Source organism: Microchirus variegatus, assembly GCF_963457635.1.
Source record: "Microchirus variegatus genome assembly, chromosome: 2".
NCBI classification, from domain to species: domain Eukaryota; kingdom Metazoa; phylum Chordata; class Actinopteri; order Pleuronectiformes; family Soleidae; genus Microchirus; species Microchirus variegatus.
In genome coordinates, this window is record NC_139803.1 from 35,466,624 (window position 1) to 35,482,162 (window position 15,539).

Below are 15,539 nucleotides of genomic sequence, written 5' to 3' on the forward strand. Positions count from 1 at the left end.
TCCACTTTACAGTGTTGGTCACGCCTTCTGGAATAAAATATGCTTGAAAAAAACACATGATTTGCATTTCCCCTACTCCCCATGACACAGCAGAAACCCAGCAGGAGCCTCACCGACAACAGTTGTTGTTTCCACACATGAGCACTTCTCGTCCCCCGCAGCAGATCGTGCAGTATGACTGATAACCATCATCGTCGTATTGATATGCACATTCTAGGAAGCAGTTCTGCAAGGAACAACATGGTTTTACAGGGTCACATCTGGTGCCGTAACTTGAAATATGTTCAGTATATGATAAACTTTGAAAGGAAGTGTGATTTTTTTTTTTTTTTTTTGGAGTTGAGTTGACCTTTAGCTCAACTTACTTTACAGCTCTGGCACATTCCTCCAGCAAACAGTGGGTGCTCCAGGCCAACATTCAGACTTCCACAGGAGATACAGATGTCTGCAGAAAATGAAGTGTGCAATAATGTCAGAGTTGCACAGGCAGAGGTCAAAGAGGTGTGAACACGCTGCTGCTACACACTTCAATGGAATTATTTGAACAGCTGTGACGCAGGTCTAGACCCTACTGAGTGTGTTTGGAGAGAAAAAAAAAAACACCCAAGAGAGTCAGGAGACTTGGAGATTCTGGCATCCCAGAAATGTTACTCCTTTCTCTTTGTTCTCTTATTGTTTGATTAACTCAGATGCACACAGGCCTCACTTTGCTTGTCAACAACAAGGCCAAGTACAAAGCCTCTGGGTGCTCATCCCAGGAGAGGCCCCCGAGCACTGCCGCAAGCCAGAGCACACAGAGGACACAGCACTTACCTTCTATGCTGCGGCACTTTTGTCTCACTTCATGAACAAGCCGCTCTGGAAATATAGAAAGGTTGAGCAGGATGAGAACTCAAAATCAAAACAAAATCAGAAGGATTAAATAGCAGTCTTTACAACGCAATCTCTGTTTTAACATCTTATCTGTTAGGCTAACAACAGTTAATCCTTTTAATCAAAAGAAGCAAAAACAAAAACATGATTCACAAAGATAGAACTGAAAATAATTGTTATGCAATTTGTTAATAACGTACATCCAAAACCAAGTTAGTATCAACTGATCGAAATATGTAAAAACAAACAAAACACACAATGAAGGTAAGTTACAGTAAGTTAAAAAATTGGATTGTATGTTAAAGGGGACAAAAAGATATCTTCATTTAAACTTAAATCTTTCTTATTTAAATCAAAATATGTATCACTAACTATGTTGGATTTGAACATAACTTTATCTGTAGCTGAAAATATTAAGAAAAGGAGGAATTTTAACAATAACAAAAAAAAAAACTATATTTATATAAGATTCCTATGAAATTTAAACCACACCCTCAAAATCAGAAAACATTAATATTATATGACCGTTATAGTAGTAACGAAGTAAAACTGAGCTTTCTAATATTGTTATTATACAATATTATCCAGTATATTTTGCTTTATGTGTAGAAAAACAACAACATTTAGGTTACTATACTACAGTTTTACAGGATATTAAGGGCTTACATTTTCTGGTTTTCCCCTCTGTTTTCACTTTTTTAATTGCACTAGTATTAGTGCCAGTTTTGTGATTAAATTAAGTGGGTGCTACTACTACATTACTACTCAGGTAATATACTGCACTGATGAATGACTCACTACCAACATGTCTTGGAGCAATTTGGCTGAAGCACACTTGAGATTAATCACAAACAAACAGCTATTCATTGTCTTAAAAAGGCTTTTTGTCTGGCCACATTACTCACTTTCATCTTAAACCTGTCACTCTAATGGACCTCATGTCCATCCACGCGCTCTCTCGCCACTTACGTCCTCCCCAAGGGAGGGAATAAAGAGTTCATGACCCCAGTGTAACCTCATTTGCGAAACACCTCTCGTACCTCGTGTCCTCTCGTCGATGATGTCCCTGACCTTGGGTTTCTCTACTGTGCTTTTGCGAGGCTTTTTGGCTGGAGGGGGTGTGTAGGCTGCAGCTTCTGGCTCCACCCACATCTCAGGGTAAACCTCTTTGTATGGGTTGCGCTCCTCTGTGGTAAACATTATTATGAAGTATTTAAGGACATGTTAAGAAGAGAGTTTTTTAGAGCTAGTAGAGCAATTATTGAGATTTGGACTTCCTCTTACCCTCTGGTGGCTCTAAGGCCTTTGGTCCAGTGGGTTGAAATCCTGTCATGGCCCAGTCAATCATCTGCTTGTTGAGCATTTCCACCGATTTGGAGGTTTCTGTCTCATCACTGTCAGGACAGGCCATGAAGACTTTGCCTGCTCGGCTGCTGGCCACCTAAGAAAACAGCAGGCTTATTTATGTAGAGACAAAAATAATATGCCGTGTGTTCAGTGCAATCAGTGTATTGGCTACATAACAGCGGTATCGCAATTACACTCGTTAAAAGAAGTGAATACTAGGCCGACGTACGTATTTTTTTTTCTTTAAATCTGTGGTGCGTAGCTTTTAAATACAAACAAATTAGGGCTGCAATAATTATTCCATTAATCGCATATTAATCGATTGCAAACTGAAAACAAACTTTCTGATTTTAAAAGTTCTTAAATGTGGATATTTTCTGGTTTCTTTGCTCCATGTGACAAAGAAATTGACCCCGCTGAGTTTTAAGATGAAGGACGCAGCATATACATAAGGTTACATCATTTCTGTTCACAAAGACCAAACAGATGCAGTATAATAATAACATGAACAACAACAACAACTTAATATAAAAACAACTCTATAAAGGTTCCACACTGCAGCTTTAAATATCTTGCACTTACTCGTAAAAAAATAAAATGACTCAATTTGTTTCCATACAGTACGTGGAGACGATCTGAAGGAAACTGACCACCCTGTGCATACATTTGAATGGACTATGATGCGTGACTTCTTGACATGTCAAGAAGACATTTTAAGTGTCTTTATGTTATATTCCAGCTTCTTTTATTCTAGAAAATGTGAAAAATGCCATTAATTTGCAACATTTTTTTAACTTTTATTTCTTTAACTAAGTCCATAAAGAACTCTACAATGTTAGCTTAGCCAACAATTTCATAAAACCTAAAAAACAATGCAAACTGAAAACAATATTTTGAATCACACTGCTCTCACGCTCACCTGTAACACTTCATAGATGGCTTTTTTGTACATGGGTTGCTTGTTGTAAGTAGGCTGGTGAAAGGCGATGTTAAAGGAACTTAAAGGCATGAGTTTCTCTACACAGACCTGCAAACATAAACACAAAATGTAATCAATGTTCACTGCAGTAGGACATAGGACAAAAATATTAGGTCTGTGAGATATAAAGAGTGAGATTTAGGACTTTTATGTACATTGTGGAAAACAGCAATCGATTAAACCTATAAAACAATAAAGTGTATTATAAAATTGTGGGTGTCACTGTAAACACAGAGAAAAAAAATCACCTTCTATGAATGTTAATGCTGGCTCTTAACACTCACCACTGAGAATTTTCCATCTCCAAACCACATGACCCATCGAGTTCCCTCCGCCGCTCTGCTCCGTCCCGTCATATACCATGATACGATGCGGCCTGGCCACCACGAGAAGCCGCGCAGCTTCCCCCAAACCAGGTCTCCGATGCCAAAACCACGACTGTCCTGCAGCCAAAATAAAAGACAAGTCATCCGCTCTGATTTAACCACCGGACAAGGTTGTGAAAACACAGACTGTCTTAAGTTTTAAGGGTTGTCGAGAAAATGAAAGGCTTGAAAATCTTGCATAAACATTTAAAAACATGATACATCACACACACATGCGTACTTTTAATTAAGTCCAGAAAGTAGCAGTGATTTCCATTATGTATTTATTAATTAAATTAAAAGGGGAAATTATTAAATCAAATTGCTTCAAAAACCCAATATTTATCTAATATAAGCAGCACTTGCACGCTACAAGGAGTTAAATTTTTTGACAAATTGTTTCTGTTCCAATATATAGTTAATATAAACAAAAAAAACAATAAAACCTCACAAGTTGTTTAACATAACTTGCCGTTTCCTCTTCAAACCTTCCATAATAGACACAACACACTCATCAGAGTCTGTTTATTGATTCTGGAGATTACAGCTAAAGGTTTATAAGTAGTATGTAAAGCCGGGGCAAATTCACCGTGCACACAGCAATAAATTGTTTCAACGAGGGGGAAATGAATCAGCAGGACACCTGTTTTTCATGCAGCAGCATTACATCAAATGTACAGTAATGTACAGCAGATGTCGTCTGTATCACATGATGGCCATTACCACAGACTCTAAGGTGCATATTTGGCAACATCTACGCAAACTCTGACTGAAAGCCGCATCACACCACAGGTGAATGATTTCCCCAAATCACAAATGGCTATTTGACTCAACTCCAAGGATTAACCCTGATTTTAAACGTAATCTCTTTTCCAGTGGAGATTTCCATTGCAACACCCAAGACTACAACTGAACACATCAGTGTTATTCAAGTACAAAACCTGAATGCCCATCAGTGGAGCTCATATCTCTGCCAAGAAAAATCCCTATTACACACGTTTGCTCGTGTGCCCAGATAAATAATTCAGATTATTGTATTAACTGATCAAAAATGTAATATACATGTGTGAGGTGGATTAAAATATGTATCATTAACAGTATGTTGCATCATTTTTGATATGCTTCTATGTGTAACAGAAGATAAAGAAAAAGAAGCATTTTAACAATAACATCCTATGTTTATATAAAATTCCTATAAAATTTAAACACCATTATAACAGAAAAACACAGTAAATCACAGTATAACAGTTAACAAACATTAGGCAGATACTTTATGTAAATTCAAACCAACATAGGCCCAAAAATTGAGCACAAAAAATGACAGACTTTCTAATATCATTATTATTATTATTATTATTATTATTATTATTATAATAAGAGAAACTCATTGTGACGGGTAGTTATGTGTAGAAAAAAAAAACGAAATAAAATGATAGATAACAATAATACAGTAATACAGAATATATTATAATAATAATGACAAATTTCCCCCTTCACTTTTTATATCACACTAGTATTAGTGCCAGTTTTGTGACTAAACTGAGTACTAGTGCTACTACTACTACGACTACTACTCAGGAAATACACTGCACTGATGAATTAGCATAATTCAAAACAATGAATCATTAGCTATTTAAAAATTTTTATGTTATAAAGTGAGCACTAAATTGCACAACTCCACCGCACCATAAATACTGTATTTCTGATCGAAAATGTGTGTTACGGAGAGGGCTCATCCACTATTTTAACTAAATAATATGGTTTCTGGGCTCATGCATCATCCTGCTGACAGACAGACAGACACACGGGTTAAAGCATAACGTCTTTGTCATTGGTTTTACTCCTACCTCATACTCGGACTCAGTGTCTGCAGACTTTGGGCATGTCTTGTCTCCACCTATGATGGCGACAGGCTCAGGAGTCGTGGCCACAGTGGGGGAAGCTGGGTCAGTCGGCTGCTGCTGCTGCTGAGGCAACTGCTGATGTTGTTGCTGTGGCAGTGACAGCTGTGATTGCTGTTGATACTGAGGCTGAGACTGAGTGTGTGTCTGAGGCGATGGTGGTGGCAGTGGTGGTGGTGGATGATGCTGCTTCTGCTGCTGCTTTGAAGGCTGCGGGTGCTTTATTATTGAGACCTCTTCTTTCTCGGCCTCCATTTCGTTCTCCTCGTGATCCTTCATTGCGCTCAATGCTGACATCAGTTCGGCTTTTTTCTCTGCCTAAAAAACACAGACAGGGCTTTTTACAACAATGTGTGCTACCTCTGAGACAGAGCCATGATGTTACTTTTCAGAATATCAAAAACAGCGGTGAAAATAGATCAGGAAATAGGTCAAAGAAGAAAGAAAGCATCAGTGCAGTCTTTAACTCCCATTACAGTGTTTGATGCCCTGTGCTATGGACACAATTTTATGTTTAATGTGTTAAAACTGTTCATTCATTCATCTTCTGTCGCTTTATCCTCCACATGAGAATTACGGGGGGTGCTCACATAGGGTGAAAGGCGGGGTACAGCCTGGTCCATCACAGGACCACATTGAGACAAACAACCATTCACTCTCACACTCACACCTACAGTCAATTTAGAGTGTCCAATTAGTCTAATCCCCAAATATGCATGTTTTTGCACTGTGGGAAGAAAACGGTGAATCCTCTTTATCTTTACATCTTTAATGGGTAAATTACATGACGTGTAATTTACATTCACCATCAAGTAGTGGCACTAAAGTGGAAAATCTTCCTCATTGGTCAATATGGAAATATTGATGACGAATGGTCCTGCTACTGATCCTCTAAGTCTATTTGTATTCCAGCACGGACCATATTACAGCTGGAAAATCAAAGTAAAAAAGCACTGAAACTTCTCTGTTCCCTGTTTTCATATATGGAACAGAGAGGATGCAGGACCATCAGATGCACAGCTTCATACTGAACTGAGTACAGAGGAGCATTCAGAGCATTGAAAAGCATATTATTTATGGCGATTTTCAAAAGTCAACCCCATGTGAAACACAGCAGCCTCTCTGCAAAGCCAATGACATCATTAAAAGGCGATTGAAATTAATAAAATAGTCTGCTACCATGGAGTGCTATGGATTTTTATAGATCAATGCAGAAATGTTTCACATTATAGCTTGAGGCTTGGATTAAAAATATGTTCTATTTATATTTATTCATAGAATTGCAGTTTGGTGACCCAAGTGCCATCATATTCTCACTTCCTGCCACGTTTCTGGCCATTCACGACTGTCAGTGAAATCGTAGTGAGCTGAACACCACGAGGTGCACCTTGACTCTGCCGCATACGTGCAGGATCTTGACAGTGGGAGCCTGAGCACTTTTGTAAACACGTCTTTATCATGCCCATCCATCAGCAGCGGTGTATACAGTAACTCTATAGTGTCCATAGCTGCCAGGGGGGAGTTCACTGGGTTTGTGGTACCTGACACTGAACTGCTAGGTCGATCAGAGAGGACGAGACACAGCCGGGACTTAAGCCTCTCACAGTAAATCCCCAACAGCTGCACTCATTCTGATCTCTTTCTGCCAAACACACACAACATTAGAACTTGCATGCTTACTTTCTTCTCCCTCTCTCATTCTCTTTCCTTTACACACACACACACACACACACACACACACACACGCAGCAGCCCCATATGTAAACACGTGTTAGTCATACTATAGGCCCCACGTGAGAGCAGCGCTGCCCAGCTGTGCTTACTTTCTCAGGTTCTCCGGTCTCTCGCACACACTGCAAATGCACAGAACGGCAGTGAAGAGGAGAAAAGGGGGCAAGCAGGAGAGAGACTGAGAGAAAGTATAGTACAAATCCTCCCTCTTCTCTCCCAGAGTGACTAGTAAACAATAGCGCCTTTACAGGGAGGAGGTGCCTCGACGGCATGGGGTGGGGTATCTGTGCAGAAGAGTAGAAACATGTGCTGATCAATCAAGAGGCTCTGCTGTGGTTTATAAATATCTGTACTGTAGTGCTGGATGGATGGTTCAAAGCCAGTGGCCATATGTGTTGGGCCTCTTGGCTCCAGCGCAAGCACACTGGAGTTAGTGTTCGACAGCCTGCTTGGATGTGTGGTTCCAGATGGTAAACTGCAAAAACTAACAAATGTCAATTACACTCCTAAATGTGTTATGCGTATGGGGAGAAACGGTCTGAAGTTATATTGCTGAGCGAGGGGGGGCAGTCTCAATAAATGAGGTGATAAGAGTAAACTGCAAAGCAAGATTTTATAGATTTAGTCCTGTGCCAGTTATCAAATGTATACCGGAAGACAATAAGCCACTGCTACTGCGTTTTTTTTTCAGTGAGTTTTGGGTCAGCCTCGGTCTCCAGGGTTCCTTCTTCACGGAGCCAATAAGAAAGTGACGCTGAAAATGCCAGTGGGGGGAGGAGAGAAAAGTACAGTGGCTATAGGGAACCAGATATTTGTGTCTGGACGTCTTCCCAGTTGTAAATGCCCCCTTTTGGGGGCCTCACAGTGTGTGTGCAGCTCTACCAGCAAGACAGCCACTCTAAAGTCTAAAGGGGGAAAATAGGAAAGGAGGTAGCAGAGACACAATGCGGTCTTTATCATTTACGCACGCCTGCCTGTCACTGACAGCACAGAAATACCACCACTTATATCTGCTGTCACGCTGTGCCGAAGACAAATACCAAAAATGACAGCAGACAAACTGTAGATGTATGAGCACAGGGAAGAAACTGTGCTTAAACAACCTCACAACTAACTTTTTCCTCTTGGAACAAATACGTATGTATGAAGGTAATGGAAAAAAACAAACTTGAGTTACTGTACTTATAGTAATCATAGATTTTTTTTTAAAGGATAAAGTGAAAACAGAAGCTCCAAAGCTCTGTAGAGACATGTTGGGTGCACAATAAGAGCTCATCCAACTTAGAGACTATGCAGCATGATACCCAGAGGGCACAGGGGGTGACAGAGTGCTCGGTGAGGCAGCAGAGATATAGGTCTCAGGGGAGTGCAAATGATACTTTAATATCCAATCTGGGCTGCACTTGTTAACAAAAAGGTCGTCTTTATTGCACACTTTCAGTTATTTATAATACAACAAGTGTCCATTATAAAGTTGTTAACTTTACAAGGGAAATTTCATAGTCTCAAAGGGCCAAAGAATCAAAAGTCCAGTTGTTGAGAGTAAACTGTGGTGCATAAGGTGTAAATGCTTGGATGTAACACAGGGACAAAGGCAAGAAGCCTCAGACAAAATTGAGCATTAGAGAGAAAATAAGTTTAAGTAGCAGGAAAGGTGCTACTCATTCTGCTATCTCTGATCACACGTGAAAAAAAAAAAAAACTTCAATGAACGTCACTTCCTCACGCGATGTGACACCGAGCCTTTTGAAGCAACACAAAAGAGTTTGACCTTTGAATGTGGCAGTTTCTCGTGTGCAACAGGCAAGAGAGACACACAGCGGGGGCTGCTTTCTCTGCTTGTCTGGTGGATTATACAGTGAAATAAGTCTTCAGTGCAAAGAAAGACAACGGACAAACAGTAGAAATGTCCAAGAGTCGCGACAGGTGTGGTTAACTCAAGATCCATCGGATCAAGACAGACTGAAAATGCACAAGTGGCAGGTTCTGTGGTGCAGCGATGTGGCCTCTGAATTCATTAGCCCGATTTTAACACAGATCCCTACAAAGGCAGTGCATTTCATGAGTGGCCTTGGGGGGTCACAGCAAAAGGGGCCATCTGGTTCTCATTGTGTTGCATCCTTTTTAGAGATAATTAGGAATATTACAAAGTCAGCGATGAATACATAAACAGAATTCCCTATAAATCCACAAGTGGGCTTGTTAAGAAATGCCCCCCGAGGAGGCGGCAGGGCTCAGTGCACAGAACTACTCTTTTCAAGTTATCAAGTAACTGTTCTTACAGTAAATTTATGTGCTGAGTCAAAAAGAACAAAGTGCACAGTGCTTGCAAGCAAAGGGCTTTGAGGCCTGCACAGCAACTTAACCTTTTTCCCAGTTCAATGTTATGCAAGGTAGAATCTGCTCTGAAAAAACAACATCTTTAAGAGGCACATGTACTTGATCTATAAAGAAAAGAATGGTTCTTTGACATTTCTAGGCACCGATATGAAACAGGAAATAGTTTCAGCACACATTCACCCCAAGGGAAAACTTTTTTTTCATGCAAAGCAACTTCTTTCCCAAACACGGCTAAAGCCTGTTCACTCTTCCTTTTTTTTTTTTTTTTTAAAGAGATGGTTTCCCTTTAAGCCGTGCGGAGCAGATGGTTCACAACAACTCTCGTGGAAATACCTGAAGTCAGCATATTCCCCTTGCTTAAGCTGGCTAATAAGACATGCACACTATCCCCCCTGTGTTATCAAACAAACAATGCAGTGCACATACCCATACACGCCAGCGCGCAACCCTCATAATCCAGTGTTTGGCTTGAGTTTTTTTTCACCCCCACACTCGGGGCAGAAGAGATCGCTTAAAAAAAAGAAAGCATGAACATTTCTTTGTCTAGGAATTCAGGGTCAGGTGATTGCCGACAGGAATCCTGGTTGGCTAGAGAGGACTTGCAAAATGTTGGCAGTGAGCCAAGAGGCTGTCTTGCAAGCAGGGCTGGAAATTTGCTGCAAACCTCATTTTCACCCTCATATCCATAGCACAGAGTCCATTCCCATAGTTGGGGGAGGGGTCGGAAGAAGAATAGGGGAGGAAACAAGCGAGAGCGAGACGGAGAAGTCCACTGTAACATTTAAAAAAAAAGAGAGAGAGCAAGGTCCTGGAGAAAGTGCAAGACGGCAGTAACCCTTTTCAGCCACCGTGTCCTCTTCCTGTTGCAGGAGCGTGCAACAGCAACATGTTCTGTGGCAGGAGTACAAGCAGAAGCCAAATAAGGTGATGCCTCACGTTACTCCTCAGGAAATGAGCTTTGATGCCAAAACAAAGTCTTTCTGCTAATGAGATCAAGGTTGCAAATCCCCTTAAAACTCAGCTTATTAAGAGGAAAATGTAAACTGCCACATGTTTTTATGACATCTTCACTTGTGGGAATCCTGCATGCCCTGCTAATTTGGCAATATTTCCTCCTTGGAGACATTTATATGACTAATCCCCCAGCAGAAGAAATGGAAGACCCCATGTTTATAATTCAGGGAACTCCTCATTATGCAAGAGATGAAGGTGCACTAAAGCTCATGCTGCTTTAAACACCTGTCATATTTATCATGATTAAGTAATGAGTAATCTGGAGGGCAGGGTTTCTATGTTCCACATTAGAAATCCGAATGTCTAATGTCATACCACAGAATGACCAACAAATCAACCTCACCACATAGTCCACTTTTAATTTTAATCACATGGTCTTCTATAACATTTTCCAGATGTCTAAATGTGATTTAATTTGAGATTTAAAGATTCCCCACTGTTTTTGAGATTCGCTTCTGTAAACTTTGACGAAACGCCATCTGAAGATCATACAAGACACCTGAGAAGCTCAAAGTAAAACACAAAGTAATGATCATGGTGACCATAATCCCATTTCAAAAGTATGTTTACGGTCTCAATTTTTTTTCAAGCTGCAGTGGACGACACTGACCATAAAAAAACCATAGAAACTCATGCAGGAAATCAAAAGCTCTCCTTTGCCTTCAAAACAGCTCACCATGAGAGTTTGTCAAATACCGTTCCAAGTATGATATTATCATTTTAAACTATGTACAAGAAAAGCGTCATTAGAGCTATTTATACTGTAATAGCAGAAACGTGCAATTACCCAGGTGTAATGCAAAACTGGTTGTGAAATTTAAAAACTCCAAGCATTAGTTTAAAAAAAAGAAAGAAAAAAAAGTAATGGCTCTATACCATTGCAGGGTAAGAGGGAAATTACCAGGGGGTGCCCCTAGTAACACAAAGGTTATGGCACATGCCATATAACCACAGGGCTCCCACTTAAATTCTAACTGTGGACTCATCTCATACTTCATTTTCTCTCTCTCGCTCCCCCTATTTCCTGTCTCCCCACACTGTCAAATATCAAATAAATAAAAAATAGGGAAAGAAAAAAAAAAACGAACCTCAGAAGCTTAAAACATGTTTGACATCAAAACCTCTCAGATTTATACAAACCGTAATTTACGGCAACAGTTTTATCCAGGAAACATGAATCACGTCAAGACGATAAGACACATGTGTTCAACACAGCTGCGTGTGATTTCTCCTCTGCTAATTCAAAAGACAAGAAACAAAGCCAGAAAACACATGAGCCAACTGAGTCAACGACCCTGGAAACCCACTGAAATAAATGGTACCTCCATGAGATATCAAATGACCCATCAAATACACTTGCTCGTAAATACACCACAAGCGCCAATCTTTTGACCCTGGCAGATTAATTCCACAGCTGTCACTCACTCTGCGGGCCCTGGTGGCTGGACAGTGCTGCGGTACTCACCTCCATCTTCCACTTGGCCAGCCACTCCTCTCTGGTCCGCTTGCTAGTGTAATAAGGGTCACCAGCCTGGAAGGTTATTCTGGGCATGGGCCTCTGACGAAGGCTGATCTCCCAACCAACTCCCCTTCGCAGCCTGCCTCGACCTCCCTGTTTCAGGTGTTACAAAAAAAAAAAGTTAGCTACTTAATTTTGATCCTTCCTTTATGAATTTCACTCATAAGGGACCATCCAGATTTGTGGAAAATCTGTGCATCCAATCTGTCACTGGAGCCTGTGCGACGGACTCTGGTGACTGAGTAATTTGAAGTTGAGGTGATGAGATTGTCTAATTTCTTAAAAATAAGATGACTCTGATGTTTGTGCAATTAGCCTTGTGATTGGTCAGGCAGCATGAAGTGATGCCACAGGGTCTGATCACAACTCCCTGGCAACAGACTCAAGGTCAACAGCACCGAGTGATCCGACGAGCTCCCCAAGTGTATTTGATATTTCAATTCTATACACCATTAGGTACCATTTCTTTCAAAGGCAAGAGAACCAAGCAGTCTTTCTGGACTCCACCAAGTGCAGAAACAGTTAACTTTTCACCACACATTTGTGAAATAGCCTGCGAAAACAGGAAATATATAATAAAAGTAATAAGTGTAGTGTATACTATGCAGGATTTGTCCTTTATTGCTTTTAATTACATAACTTAAGTTAAGAAAAAAAGAGGTGAGAGTGTAGAGTAGTGAATTGAGAGAGGGAAATGCTTTAGCAACAACAAATCATATTAGAAAAGCGTTTCAAATATGAAACTGTGGAAAGGTGCTGGATTTTACGTGAGTGCAGTTGAGTGTGTGTCGCCCTCGGTCAAACAGACACACATGCAGTATACATCATGAGAAGACAGAGAGAAAAACATAGGGACAGCCATGTATCCCACCCTCCTGTGTTATTGGCTGTGGGCTGTACACCCACTGCCCAAAGGTTGCAGTCCAGAAACTTTCTGGACACAGAAAGATAAGAAGGAAATAAGAAAAAAGCAGTCAGAGGGCAGGGTCTCTGCTGATAAACACTGCGCAGCACACCTCTACAGGGTCGTCAATAAAGTTTGCTTGGTTAATAATTGATAGGAATATTTTTTATGAATCTATAAATGGAACAACTTTGATAAAAATCTTGCATAGTATATGTCAAGAAAATAATCATAGCATTGAAAAAAAATGGAAAAAATACACTCGCTTCATCCAATATGAAACAAGCAGCTGATCAGGTTAGCTTAGCATAAAGACTGCAAACAGACGTAGCAGCTAACAGTGAAAGCAACACAATCCACCTACTAGCACCACCAAAGCTTACAAAATAAAACATTATACCATATATCTTCTTCTTTTCAGGGGATAATCAAAGCTCACTTGTTTTTAAAAATGTGGGAGAGACCACAGACAACAAACCAATAACCGAATTTCAATGTTTTAATCCTGAGAAAGCACAGACTGGATGAAGTAAATTTCAAAGAGAATTTGTTTTTGCTAGCTTTCCCCATGTTTCCTGTCTTTATATTACGCTAGGCTAACAAACAGACAAACTCCCAAGTATTATATATAGACACATATGAGAATGAAAAAAGAAAACCTTCTCATAAAATGTATAAAAAGAAATAAAATGACATTGCAATAATGATTCCTTAATGTGCCAGAGTATTCACAAATAAAACCAAGCTAGCTATTTTTAGCCTGAGGTAAAATAAGCTACTATAAAGGTACGATAAAACTACAGTAACTTTAATTGAGGAAATACAGCTACAGTACAAGACAAATACAATATTAAGACACACGTAGGACATTACTATAACATTACAAGGCGGACTCCTTGTCCCATTAAAGACATCTATCATGGTGGCAAAGCAGAGCAGGGTTTCCCCCAGTGGCGGACCGCCAGGCCTTACTTGCCCCCCGCCAGGCTAAGCTATTGTTTTTTTTATATATATATATATACACCTGAAACAATGATACCAAATATAGTACGTAGAGCTTTCAACCGCATCACCAAGCGCAACGGCGACATCCTATGGTCAATACGTGAACACATTGGTCAGGTGTATTCTTCATCACCTGAGCCGGAGGAGCACTGGAGGAGACGATGAGCCCGCTCGTTCACCCGCCGACCACGGGGAGCGCACCGCCGCCGAGCCGACATTATGATGAGGCAGGCCAGTGCGAGCTAGCAAGGATGTTAGCACGTCGTCAGAGCAGCCTTCAGCGAGCCGCGACGGTAAACATCTAACCGCAACCTGACACACCCGGCGGTGTGTCATGCGGCTATTGTTATACTTTATGTAGCTGTTGTAATGAAAAGCACGGGCGCATGTGTATTGATTAACTGATACGGTATAACTATTTCAAAAGTAAATAAAGGGAACCACGTTTAATACACCCCCTGGAGGGCGGGAGTGGATACACCCGGTTGAAAGAGGGCCCGCCCGTATGCAACGCTCCACGAAGTACAGCGAACGCACCCGCAAAGAAGCAGGGATAATCTGATTGGACAACACTAGCCGGCCTTCTATTGGTTGACAGCGTCACAAAGTTTCGTGAGCGCAAGAAGAATAGTTTTGAGAGACAAAATCTGAACGTGAAATCAATAAATAATGCTCTCAAATCAATATAATATGCAATATTATTAATTATAATTACTTAATTAAGATTTAACTTAAACAATTGATATTATTTATTTTAATTAAATTTTTTTGTTGTTAAAACAGTATTTCAAGAGTGTGCCTTTTTGTAAGACTCTATAGTTGGTGTTTCAGTATTGTTAATAAATATCCTACAATAACACATAATAGTCATAATTTCAAATTTCCTGTCAACTTTTAACACTTTTTTTTAGCAGTCCTACCACTCGGATTAGCAGGTTTTCTGGGGGAAACCCTGCAGAGGATTCGCAGTCTGTGACAGAAAAGACGCTTCGCCGCCAGAAAGGAAGCTGGAAAGTGTGGAAGTCACATCAAGAGTTAAATTTAGAGTGAGAGGAAGACGAAGAAAAAGACACCAGCAGAGCAGAAATCTTACCTCCGTCTTGACCGCATCACCCCCGTCCTCGTCCTTGTGCTCCACATCTAGAGAGAAGACAGCAACACAATGGACGGCCTGAATCATTTACAGGAGAGTGGAAATTGGTCACATCGCTTACCCCAGTGTCTTCACTGTATGTTAACCATGAGTGACCTCTCATGCATCGCATACGTTACCCATGAGTGTTAAAGTCTGCCCTCATATACATTAAGTTTGATCAAATCAAATAAATCTGCAGGCACTGGAAAAACCCCAGAAACATACTGCTTCATTTTTGTGACACTGGGACCAGTTTATCATCTCCAAAGCCTTAACTGCATCAAGACATGAACCTCAACTTGCTGCAGCTGGGTTATGTAGAAACGGACAGTCTAGAAACAGATATTTTTAGGTTATTTGAAGTAAAAAAAAAAGAAACTGCGTTAGAGCATTGGTCACAACTAAAGTGTGTCTAATGTATGTACT

General features: G+C 40.4%; 1 protein-coding gene across 1 annotated transcript in view; it reads right to left on the reverse strand.

The window, feature by feature from the left end:
- dnmt3ab (DNA (cytosine-5-)-methyltransferase 3 alpha b) overlaps positions 1 to 15,539 on the reverse strand; it is a gene marked incomplete at both ends in the record, with an annotated part of 47,241 nt that overhangs the window by 8,811 nt on the left and 22,891 nt on the right. The window contains 10 exons of the mRNA XM_083910175.1: positions 114 to 226; positions 366 to 445; positions 814 to 858; positions 1,914 to 2,060; positions 2,158 to 2,314; positions 3,140 to 3,247; positions 3,484 to 3,642; positions 5,412 to 5,783; positions 12,016 to 12,162; positions 15,072 to 15,118. Of these exons, the coding sequence (XP_083766301.1) occupies positions 114 to 226; positions 366 to 445; positions 814 to 858; positions 1,914 to 2,060; positions 2,158 to 2,314; positions 3,140 to 3,247; positions 3,484 to 3,642; positions 5,412 to 5,783; positions 12,016 to 12,162; positions 15,072 to 15,118 (1,375 nt within the window). The remainder of the gene's footprint in view (positions 1 to 113; positions 227 to 365; positions 446 to 813; positions 859 to 1,913; positions 2,061 to 2,157; positions 2,315 to 3,139; positions 3,248 to 3,483; positions 3,643 to 5,411; positions 5,784 to 12,015; positions 12,163 to 15,071; positions 15,119 to 15,539) is intronic.